General features: G+C 44.1%; 1 protein-coding gene across 1 annotated transcript; it reads right to left on the bottom strand.

The window, feature by feature from the left end:
• Positions 1-970: 970 nt before the first annotated feature.
• LOC142768525 (uncharacterized) lies at positions 971-11,709 on the bottom strand. The gene is made up of 6 exons (XM_075870526.1): positions 11,629-11,709; positions 10,897-11,065; positions 7,379-7,494; positions 5,906-5,985; positions 4,068-4,142; positions 971-1,223 (listed from the first exon to the last, which is right to left on the bottom strand). Exons 2-6 carry the CDS (start codon positions 11,020-11,022, stop codon positions 1,021-1,023), a joined length of 600 nt encoding a protein of 199 aa, XP_075726641.1. The 5' UTR covers positions 11,023-11,065; positions 11,629-11,709; the 3' UTR covers positions 971-1,020.
• Between the last annotated feature and the right edge of the window lie 456 nt (positions 11,710-12,165).

Raw genomic sequence — 12,165 nt, 5'->3', positions numbered from 1 at the left:
CAAGGTGATTACCGGCTTTCGCGTTTTTGCCTTGAAGGGGGGGGAGGGGGTCGCAATCTAGCCGCTGGTTCCATATCAGCAACGAACGGTTGTTTTGCTCGCCGCGAGATGACGCGAACAGATACTGTGGTTGCTCTCGCTCCCGCTTGAACGCGCTGCCAGCAGCCGCCAGAGGGCGCAGGCCACGCGCTCCCGTGTTCCCTTTCATGAAAATTGACACTGGACAAGGGTGTTCAAATGTTCTCAGGCCGCACTGCCGTAAGACTGCAAAAGACAGCGACCTGGCAACCTTTGAACGCCCCTGTACGTTGTTATACAAGTGTGAGCTATATGACACCTTGATTAATTGATATGTGGAGTTTAACATACCAAAACCATCATATTATTACGAGAGACACCGTAGAGGAGGGCTCAGGAAAAGTCGACCTCCTGGGGTTCTTTAACATGCACCCAAATCTGAGCACATGGGCCTACAACATTTCCGCCTCCATCGGAAATGCAGCCGCCGCCACTGGGATTCGATCCCGCGACCTGCGGGTAAGCAGCCGAGTACCTTAGCCACAAGACCACCGAGGTGGGGCTGTATGCGACCTTCGGAAAACATTTTTTATTCAAGTCCAAAGTGTATAAATGACTAATTTCTTCACACATTTAATACAAGGCCAACATGATATGATAAATGAGAGCAACAAAAATTATTTACTTACGCTCTGGAAAAAAAGCTTCGGTGCAAGGAAGAGTCATTGTTTACTTTTACAAAAACATAAGCTTCGAAACAGCTTTCGACACTATCCATTGTAGCATGACCGTTAGTCCTTCAATTAGTTCGATCATCTACGAAATCTATATAAATATTTAGTGAAATTCGCCACTAGCCTTCCGCTTGCTGCGATGTGAGTAAAAAAAACAATTGAACCAAATTGTTCTCTTAATCTTTGTGTAGGCGAAGCTTGCCTGAAATGCGCGTAAATTGAAGCAGAAGGCGTTGACCAACACGCTTTATTGACCGTCGTTATTAGCTTAATCAACAGAAACGCTGATGTTAAACCACGGCCCAATATGTTTGCTTATGCCTTTCCCGCTCAACATGCAATCCGTGGTAGACAACTTGAGGATTCGACCTAATCCCGATTTGAGTAATGCCGCGGACGTCTTCTTCATCACCTGCTCCGGAATGTGTTTAACTGGCTTGTGGTACATGAGCGAAACGACGTTACCGCGGTCTGTAACAAAGAAAAATGTGCAAAATGAATAAAAATATAGATAAAAACGTCGTCGCATAGCAGCACGTCATGTCGGGCCACTTGGTGCATCGTTACTCGAAAGACGTGACGCATGCTCAAAAAACGAGAGGATCTTTTCGTCTTGTCTTCGTTCTTCAAGTTTCTTAGGCTTGTGCCACGGTTTTTCGAGAAACAATATAGCAGTATCAGACGAAACATGAATTTCTTTGAGTAAGCCGCGAACAGCGCTCATCAAATGAAACGTAACACTATGAGGGCATGCTACCGTTGGAGGATGAGGGGGAAAGGCAGTGAGGGCGAGAGCGTTTTCGACTCACGTCTACTGCTTCCGGTAAAGAGTCGCTCAGTCTGCGGGTGAGGGTGGGGCCGACTGAGCACTTCGATCGCGGGATCGAATCCCAGTGACGGTGGGCCCCATTGACGATGAAGGCGACAGTTATTGAGGCTCGTGTGCTCACTCGTGTTCTGCATGTTCTTTCCGCGCGTCCCTTCTGCTCGAGAAATGCGCTGCAAGTTTCGAGCGGCTTTGCCGGTTCTCACGTGACGCTACAGCATTCATTCCTTCGACCTCATTGCGAAACGATCCACAGAAAACGCTCAGCAACCTCTGTGAAGACACCTTTCACTTTCGCACACTGCAGATTCCCATCACAGAGGTATCGGTCATGTCCGCTGTGCGTTGTCCGGCACAGCCCATGCAAGGTACCTAGGATACACCTTTTCACAGGAAGGCAAAAGACACCGCCATGATGGGCTGTGCGCGGGAGTACAAAGGCTAAGGGCGCAGCGTTGTCAGTGCATTTTCGAGGGGACGCGCCAATTTGCACAGCCCAAGGAGGGCTAAGGCGGCGCCTAGGGAGGCGTTTATGAAAATGTGAACATGTCACGACGATGAAGAATAACGCGTTCCAGACCACACATTCTCCTTGTATGGACGAAAATGATTGTGAAAGGGCTCTCACCCCTGAAAAGGCGAAACCGACCACGAGCTGCTAATCCGGAGGCAGGAGTTGCAGCTTGCGGCGGCTCACCGTCTACGCAGACAGCAAGCTACGCCGGAAACGGGAGCTCGGGAAGCAGAGGCAACATGGCAACGCCGACAAGAAGCTGCTACTCCGGAGATGCTGATGGTGCGGGCAGCGGACGCTCCACGGCGGAAACACATTGTACTGTGTAATGTACACTCACGTTGTCACTCATTTACACGTGCGAGCGGGAAATGGCACGGGTGATTTACGTTAAGAACGATCCCCAATGCTTCGCCGACTCGTTGTGAAGATGCGTTGATTTTTTTTTTGTGTGTGTGTGGGCTCGACAGACTACCGCCAGCCTAAGAGTTCAGCTGTTAAAACAGTAGTGGGAAACAACTGCTTTGTTCAGCAACATTCACTCGTGGCTCAAACCGACTGCGGGGGATTGGCCAATAATTGAGTGTTCTTAAAAAGTATTATTTGATTTTAGAGTAAATGAACTTATCAAATAAAAATGACGTTACGAATTTTAGAATGAAATTTTTATGACAACTAAGCTGTACCTACTATAAAGTTTTTTGTATTAGTAATATATAATCAGCTAGATCAAAATCTAACTTTAAAAAAAGTTATGCGCATGTCGACGCAGAATAATACTAGGATTAGTTTGTTAGTCTTTTGGTTTCATTCAGATAATTCCGCACTACCTCGCAAACTTTCGCACTGGCGAACCCAGAAATAGAGGCTCCAAAGGACATTATCACGGGCCCGGATAAATTCATTCCGATAGCACGTAAAGAATTTTCCAACTTAAATCTACCGGCTGTGCTAAATCGCCTGCATGTCAAAAAGTGACGATTCATAGTTTCTAGCTCGCCACAGAAAGCACACATTGGAGAAAGAACCGCACCAGACCCTGTGTTGGGAGAAATTTAGTTTCGGCGCCTATACAGCTCCAAGCGCCTATACAATTACGTCGTCCTATTCTTTTTTTGAGGCAGTTTCAGAATTTCTATAGGCTGCACGCACGAATATTTGAAAAATAAGCTTCACAGGTACACCAATTTTACAACTAATAACATCCCCAACACGTTCCTCGGCATCATTGTTTGTTAGTTCACGCGAATATTCTGTCTAACAAACGAGAACAGGCGCTTAAGGGTAAATGGTATGTGTCAGGTTTAGCGTAATATCTTAGAAATGGCTGCCAGTCCTGCCATAAAACTTTACGTGCTCCCAAAAAAATGACACTGGGTGTCAAGTGACATCCTTTTCGTATGCCCAGATCGCTTATCCTTTCCTGTAGCCCACTCCCAAAATTTAAAGGGAGTTCACCTATTGAATGTACCTTTTTTCTGCAACTATCGAAAACAATGTAGTCATATTCAGCCGTGTTTTTCTAGACACTCTTAGGTTACATCCGAACTAAAAAATATATTACATTTTTTATGCAGTTGTCTTAAAGAAATTAAAACCCCACTTGAACAACGCCACTAAAGGTGCGTATACTGTTGCGTAATTTTCTTACAGCTTCACTTTTTATGAAATCAGCCCTTTCTTTTAGTTCAGATTGTTTCTAACTTCTTGTCGCTCAGCGTACAGAATTTCATCAAAATCGATTCAATGCTTTTCGAAAAAAGGTACACTGAAGTTGAAAAATTTACAGAAAGCGCAATTTGATGAAAAGAAACTTTTACGTGCGCCTAATGCTTGGACCAGCCGCTCTACGTTGGGGTTCCACAGGTTTGTTCCTCGAAGTACATTGGATTTTTCGGTGCCGAAATGCGAATTTAATTTTTTGGGGGAGGTTTGCCCTACCATACCCGTTTCCTCGCTTAACAATAATACTTACATTTATTGCAGTTGTTTTCCACCAGGTATGTTTTGTAGTCCGTGTCCAGTATTTGAAAGAAGTGAGGACGACGAGCTGCACAGAAATGAATATTCACGAGTTCAAACACAATTTTTCCTGAAAAGCTCATCAACGTGCCGAGTTAGTTACCGATCGAGAGCTCGTGGATCGGAGAACAAAATTTAAATTTAATTCAATTCAATTTTATTTGCCAGAAAGCAATCATCTGGAGGGACACCTGAGCAAAATGCAGTCGCAGCAGCTTGACGAATGCCCAGGGTCCTTTACATGGCAATAGCACATATACGCCACATGTCAACAAGTGGTTTTACTTGGCATTCACATCGAAAGCATTATACATACAGATCAGCATACATCACACGTACACATAAAATGTAACAATGACACTTCGTACAAGAATGAAGGGTAATGCGTTCTTATAAAAATAAAAAGTGGTCGCGCAGATGTTTTTTTTTTATTTAATGTGGTTGTGTGTGTGTGTACCGGTTGAGTATGGTTGGAATATTATGAACAGGGCCTTTCAATAAATGTGTTCGAATATCCTCAAAAACGAAAAAAAAAATGATATGTGCTCGCTGCCTTCAAAATTGCTTTTTTTTTAGTGGCTGAAAGAAATCATCTGATGGGTAAAAAAGTTGGTTTATGCAGCTTGTTTGCCTCCTTGTATCTTGATTTAGGACTCCTACAAACTACGGAAGAATGGTCATGAAACCGTAGATTGCTATCAAGGAACTTTTATATTTTGTAAAAGGATGAGGTAGAAATGTTTCATCACTGGAATAACCTGAAAATTCGAACTGAGCGGACTATTTAGAATTATACAATAACATGTAAACCAAGGCACTATTTATGGTGAGCGTGACTCGAAGGCACAATAGTTCTTCGGTTACCTTTTCGTCGCTCTTGTTCCAGCAGTGGCAGGCATAATAAGATAGTTAAAATCCTTTAAGCTCTCCCATAGTACAGTACAAAGTACTGTAAATCGTTAACTACTTCTTCTAAACACAGTTAAAATCATTTGAGGAAATAATCAAGAAAGTTGGTGGCAGTCATAATAATATCGGCCAACAGTCATTTGAGACTCGCAATTAACGAAGTCACCCTAATCAGCTTTCTTAGTATAGCTAGGTGGTTACGTCAAACGGTAGAATTGAAGTTCTTCATACGAAGAGCCCCTCGCCGCTTTCAAATAGGGAGGAAGTGGCCTCTACTGATTACTCTGGCGCAATGAATTTCGACCAAATTCAACGGTGAAACCGATACACCTATGAGCGAAACAAGCATATGACCAGAACGACGTAGTTGTTCTAGAGGACGATTGCAGGGGTTTTAGTTCTAGCCTTGATATAAGTAAACAAATGTTTCTTCTCTACATTGTTAACGCATGTGCACCATACGTGCTGTTTTTGCAAGCACAGCCTACACTTACACACGGTAAGTTCGATTGATCTTCGATCTTCACATCTCTGCAGAATATGGCTCTCGTCCGTACTTCGGTTTCGCCGCTGCATTTGGTTGAAATTCATCACTTCTCAACTATTACTCGATGTTACTAGAAGCATAACAAAGCGTAAGAAACTCTTGCTTGCATAACCATACCTGTAGCCCAGCTAAGCCGCCGTGATTTTTTGTTTTCATAGACGGCGGCGTAGGATTGATTTTCGTATATGGTTCTAAAAGTACAGGAGATCAAACTAGGCGGCTCTGTGAGACGCTCCCTGCGTCTCGAAAGAAAGGGGCGCTTGATCGGCAGAATGAGAATATCTTGGTTGACGCGTTTTCAACCGACTGCAAGCAAACGAAAATGCCGGACTCACATTTGGGAAATCGAATTGTGTCTCTGTTGTGCACTCCATGGCGGAAAGTTTTCGAGGTGTTCCACACTTCCAGTTCAGTTCTGCGTGATCACACGAGCGTCAAACAGATTCATCGAATAAAACGCATAAGAGGAAACTGACAAACAGAAGATGTCGCATTTCGCCTTGGCCGCGTTCTATATGGTGCTCAATTAAGCGTGTGAACCTTGCTCTAGGTGATGACCGTACCTTCATGTTCAATTAAAAGAATAAAATAGATAACTGTAAACATTGAGGTTAACAGGAGAACGACTCCAATTGGTTTTCCTGTTCTTGAAGTGGTTAAATGAGGCAATGCATAATGAGACAACAGTCACTGAAAACCCCGCGAAGTTATTCTGGCTACGGTACCACCCAGCTAATAAACAACATAGTCATCAATTTTTTCAGTGTATGTCCTGTACTTAACCTTTTCCAGAAACAATACACCATCTTGTCCAGCCCCTCCCACGGTGGTCTTAGTGGCTAAGGCACTCGGCGGCTGAACCGCAGGTTGGGGGATCATAAAAATTACAGCTTTGGTGACTATATGTTGTACAAAAAAAATTTGTATTTCTATTTAAGGAAGCATCTTTCTAACAAATCAAATCACCGATTTTGCTGACTTGTTCAGATAAAAGCACAACTGAGATCACGCGAACATTTGAAATTTCAAATGTTCTCGAATACTTCTGGCTTTTCGATCCGGTTGAAAACGGAACTTTACTATTCGAGCTTCTCGAATACATGTACAGTCAGCGTCCGATCAGCAGTGGTCCCGCATATTTTTAAATTTTTTTGTTTGTTTCACCCACACTAAACTTTATTAGGGTTGCTAAATGGTCCAAAGAGTGCATCACTCTATGTTCCGACCGAAGCTGCGGCGTAAAATATCTCGCCTTTGCCTGTTCCATAAGATCTTTCATTGTATTCCGTCTTTTAGCAACACTCTTTTCCAGCCCCCATCGTACGTTTCCTCACGCAACGATCATCAGTTTAAAGTGGGCGTTCCTAGCGCCCGCACGAATTTATATTTTGAATCATTCATCCCGAAAACTGCAAATGAGTGGAACCACCTTCCCGCCCCTATCGCTGCTATCACTGACCTCACTTTGTTTAAAAACGCCCTCTCTAACCATTTCGCGTAAATTCGCCACTTAAGTCACGCTGTGTTTTCTCTTGTTAGTTTTTTTGTGTGCGCGTGTCATTCAAAGACGCAACCATGTTGAACATTGTTGTTACAACCACCTGCCTCTTCTTCACATCACGCAGTCTTTCTTTTCTTTTATGGTTTTCAGACCGCCATTGTGCGCATATAATTTTGATTTGCTGTATTTCCTGATTTTCTGTACGATGTATACCCGCTCCTCTCTGTAATGCTTCGGCCTTGAGAGTAAATAAATGAAATGAAATGAAATGAAGCGTGGGCGGATGTGTGGGAAGCACAGCGCTTACCCTCCTATGGTTCTGGAGTCAAGTTGTCCTTGTTTTGCCCGGTAACGCCTTGCAATGCACTGAGTGATTTTGTGCGGTTTGTCGACCAGAGCCTGAATCCAGAATTTTTTCTCAAGCTGGGAAAGAAGGATGAGGATAAAGGGAAAAACTAGCAGACAAAAGGCGCCTTACTAAGACTGAAATTTCCTAAAACTAACTAGAGGGAAACTCGACTTGCTGCGCAAGCTCAAGGAAAATGAGGAGGAAAACAGGAATGACAGGAACTGCGCTATTAAATGCGAAGCATTTCTTAGCGAACTTCGGCGATTTTGAGCGTATCTATCTATCTATCTATCTATCTATCTATCTATCTATCTATCTATCTATCTATCTATCTATCTATCTATCTATCTATCTATCTATCTATCTATCTATCTATCTATCTATCTATCTATCTATCTATCTATCTATCTATCTATCTATCTATCTATCTATCTATCTATCTATCTATCTATCTATCTATCTATCTATCTATCTATCTATCTATCTATCTATCTATCTATCTATCTATCTATCTAGCCGCCTACGACTTTTAGCTCTCCTGGCCGTTTCGATAATGGTATCGATACCAAACTTGGTATGGCATAACATGACTGTATGAAAAAACATATTTGACAAGTCATAACAAGAAAATTATGTCATGAATGTCTTGATTTACGTTTCATGGTCCTGCAGCTCTTGCGGTGGCTTCGTTCACATGGCATGTTACAAAACTGGTATGGTATGGCACGATTACATGTCGAACACCTGTGACATACCCTAACATGAAAATTATGACGCACGTGTCATGTAGCAACATGACAACATGACATGCTCATGATGCGCTCGGGGCCGTTTCACTAGCCTCACATATACAAAATTTGGTATTACGGTACGTGAATTGATGGCGAACGTATGTGACTGGTGCAAACATTATAATCATGACACGCTGTGTCATGTAACAACATGAGTACATGCCACGCTTATGATGCGCTGGTGGCCGTTTCGCTAGCTTCACTTATACCAAATTTGGTATTACGGGACGTGAATGGATGACGAAGGTATGATACTGGTACAAACATAGTTAACATGAGATGCGTGTCATGTAATAACATGAACACACGCTGAGCTCATGATGCGCTCGCGGCCGTTTCGCTAGCTTCGCATGTACCAAACTCGGTATTACGTGACGCGAACGGACGACATAGGTGAATGACACACCAAAACATGATAATCACGACATGCGTGTCATGTAACAACATGACTACACGCCACACTCATGATGCGCTCGCGGCCGTTTCGCGAGCTTCACTCATGCAAAATTTGGCATTGCGTGACATAAATGGATGACGAAGGTATGTGACTGGTGCCAACAAGATAATCACGAGATGCGTGTCATGTGGGAACATGACTACATGCCCAAGTCAAGGCGCCAATACATTTCAACATGACGCGGTGCGTGTGCTCGCCGGCATTCCTTTCGTTGCATCATGCAGGCGTTGCCACGCCAGGCGCTGGTCCTGCCAGATAGTCACAGGCGAACGCTGTGCTACGTTACCTTGACGCATGCGCTTTTAAGCGCGTCCGGCGTCCCTCTGTCACGAAAAGAGAGAGATGCAGCGTTGTAGCTGCGTAACGCATCGGCACGAAATGCAGCATGTTGCATTTTGCGCCGGTTGCTGTTGGGCGGCGCCGACGGACGCTGGTCGCGTCCGTCTCGCTTGGCGTCAGACCATAGAGTGCTCGCGTTTCCCTAACGTAACGTCGGTGTGCCCCGCGTGCGCGTGCGTGAACGCTACATCAGAGTACATTGGGCCCTTCATGATGCGCTCGTGACCGTTTTGCTAGCTCCACATATACCAAATTTGATTTTACGTGACGTCAATGGAGGACTAAATATATGAATGGTGGAAACATGATAATCCTGACGCGCGTGTCATGTAAGAACATGACAAGATACCACGCTCATAGCGTGCTCACGGGCGTTTAGCTAGCTCCACATATACTAAATCTGGTATCACGTGACGTGAATAGATGACGAAGGTAAACGACACATCCAAACATGATAATCACGACACGGAAACCATGTACGGCATCAAAGGCCTCCACCTCGTGACGTTGTGCTGATTTTAAAGTGACATATCAATCTTTCTCAATCGTGCTTCGCATATCATTGATTCGCAGTGTACGTGAGATCTGCCAATTTTTTTCCTGTCTTCCTTCTCATTTTCCTTCAGCTCACAGCAAGTCGAGTTTCAAGTATGAACCGACTAGTCTGCAGAGAAGCATTGCTTTAACTAGAGGGGACTCATGGCGCTGCGATCGTTCAGCCTCCATGAAAATAAGGGCTAGCACCAAGATTTGCACAGTGTTTGTATTTGCGTCTTCGAATGCCCTTGTGACTTCGTTCATTGCTGTGTTTTCATTTAGTTTCGAACAACAGAACAGACCATTGTGTATTTCGTGACCCGATTGAAATTGGCGAGCCTAGATGGTTAGGATGGGGAAGCGCGACTGCCAAAGCTTTTTTTTTAATTGTCGTCTCGCGACACAACAGCTTAAAGCCACGCCAAGCCAAACGGAGACGAAAGAATGGAGATAGGAGAAAATTTTTGTATTGCCCGCCATTCCCATGATGCCTGAAGCGCGGCGCGTCGTGGCTCCCACAGCGCCCTCTATTCCTCGTGTGAAACAACACTGACTAGCTCACAGCCGCAGGAGCAGCGTTGGCTGATCCAGGGGATGCGTGGTGTGTCGTGATCCAATGGGGCCCTGAACTAAGGAATCCACCCGACGAGAAAGATCTGTAATCTTTACAAAAATAAGTTTTTTTGTCACTCTCTTTCTTTCTTATCTTCATCTGCGTCCTCTTTGAAGCCGTGGAAAACGTTTCTATGGTAATTTCGTTTATCGTTATGACCACTCTACGTTTGTGTGGTGTATGGTTCAGCACAATGAGTCATAGTTCGTGTAAAATCATGTACGATCGCAGCGCCTCATCTTGTTCAACCGCTACGAAGCTGCCCTGTGTGTGAGGTGGCTGGGTTCCACTCAAGCTGATACTTGCACCTTTCCGTGCTTTGTCATCCTCGCAACCTTGAGATGCAGATCAAATTCAATTCAGTTCGATTCAATTCAACACTAGAACACCGAAAGACCCCGCGATTCTACATTGTGCGCCAGTATAGGGATCTTTATCAAGGCTACACGTTGCCATGGAAGCATCATGCAATTTTATGAAACGCATCAATAATTGAGGAGACAAAATTACGTTCAGAGTCAACATTTTTGCCCAGCGCAAGACTGCGAGTAGTTACGTCGTAACTGCTCGTAGTCTTGCGCTGTGCAATTATGTTGATTCCCAATCGCCAACTAGCCCAAGCATCTGTCTTGTCAAGTTACGTTCAGAGGGTGGAGGCAAACCGATTGCTTGCCACAAGTGCCGAGATCTTTTGCCGAGATTTTAGATCTAATTTTACAGCTGCATTGCGCCGCATTACCTTTCTCCAGTCGACATTCATCAAGCTTTTTGCTGGCTTGCAATTGGAATATTGTGATGTAGTTACTTCAGCCAGCAGAGACACTAGAAGTACTGATGTTGCTAAGCGCATCGAGGCTGACGCCATGGTACAGCGTCGTGACGTTGTACCTTTGGGAGTCTTCAGAGCTCTGCAGGGAAGAAAGGGTTACCGGTCGCAAAGTAGCAAATTCACTGGTAACTGGAAAATCGGCGATATCGCCCTTATACAGTACAAAAATGAAAATGCGAATTGTAATAAACTATGTAATGAGTCTTTGGGAGCATAAATTGATGTGTTACGCATTTGGGAGGGTGATCGTTCCGGACAGCCGTTAGTACTGGGTTCGAATGCCATCAATAGGTGAGCTTTTTTTTTTCTTCGTCAACTGGGAATCCTTTCTTTGTGAGAAATTCGCATCAATTTTTTTTCCAACTGTGGGCTCCAAACGGGAGAGCGCGGATAGAATCAAGACAAGAGTTTGAAGGATGATTGAGGTACCGAAGGATGAGAAAGCACAGAGCAGGGGTTGTGCCGTTTAAGCCGGCATTTCGAGGAAAAAAAGTTGTCTTTTTTAAGGCAACGAAATCGGGTCACTTGCCACCTTCGGCAAAGTAATTCAAAAGGGAAGCAAGCTCTGCTTTAAATACCTATATGACTATGATTGGAGAGACTATATAGCGATGATTAGAGATAATCTTGAAGCACACTTACTTCTGTTATCACTGCGCTGAAGAACACCCCTGCAACTCTGAATTCCCTTGTTTATATAATAGCTCGGAAAACAGAGGAAATTGGGGTGTCTTGCAGCGGCATTGTAGCCGGCTTCGTTAAAAATTTAACAATGACAGGCCGCCTGCGTCTGTCTCAGCATTTCTTGATGCCTTATGATCTGTGAAATATTTGCACACTAGCATCAGGTGGGACATGATAGGTCGTCAGATGGAAGTTAGGGTACAAAACTTCTTTTCGTTTAATCAGCGAGATAAAAGAAATGCTGAACCGAAAGGAACCTGTATGCACAGACTGAATGGGTGAGAAACATGCGATAAGGACAAATAAAAAGAAAAGTATGTCACCTCGCTATACGTAGGTGACAGCCATCGCTATTGTCACTTATAGTATTATGTCTATTGTGCATTGTTCTACAAACGAGGGACGCTCATTTCGCGGTCATCACTCTTTTTTGTCACCAACAAAAATTTTAACACCATTCACTCGGTAATCATAAAAATCAGTCCAGCCACATGC

This window comes from Rhipicephalus microplus, chromosome 8 (assembly GCF_043290135.1).
Source record: "Rhipicephalus microplus isolate Deutch F79 chromosome 8, USDA_Rmic, whole genome shotgun sequence".
NCBI classification, from domain to species: Eukaryota; Metazoa; Arthropoda; class Arachnida; order Ixodida; family Ixodidae; genus Rhipicephalus; species Rhipicephalus microplus.
The sequence above is the reverse complement of the archived record's forward strand: the minus strand, read 5'-3'. Positions and strand labels throughout refer to the sequence as shown.

Coding starts and splice junctions, on each gene's coding strand:
- LOC142768525 (XM_075870526.1), bottom strand. CDS start 11,022: ATGGCGTCAGCCTCGATGCGCTTAGCAACATCAGTACTTCTAGTGTCT. Junction 7,495..10,896: donor TGAATGTCGACTGGAGAAAG/GTAATGCGGCGC, acceptor CTTCTTTCCCAG/CTTGAGAAAAAATTCTGGAT. Junction 4,143..5,905: donor CACAATTCGATTTCCCAAAT/GTGAGTCCGGCA, acceptor ATTTCTGTGCAG/CTCGTCGTCCTCACTTCTTT.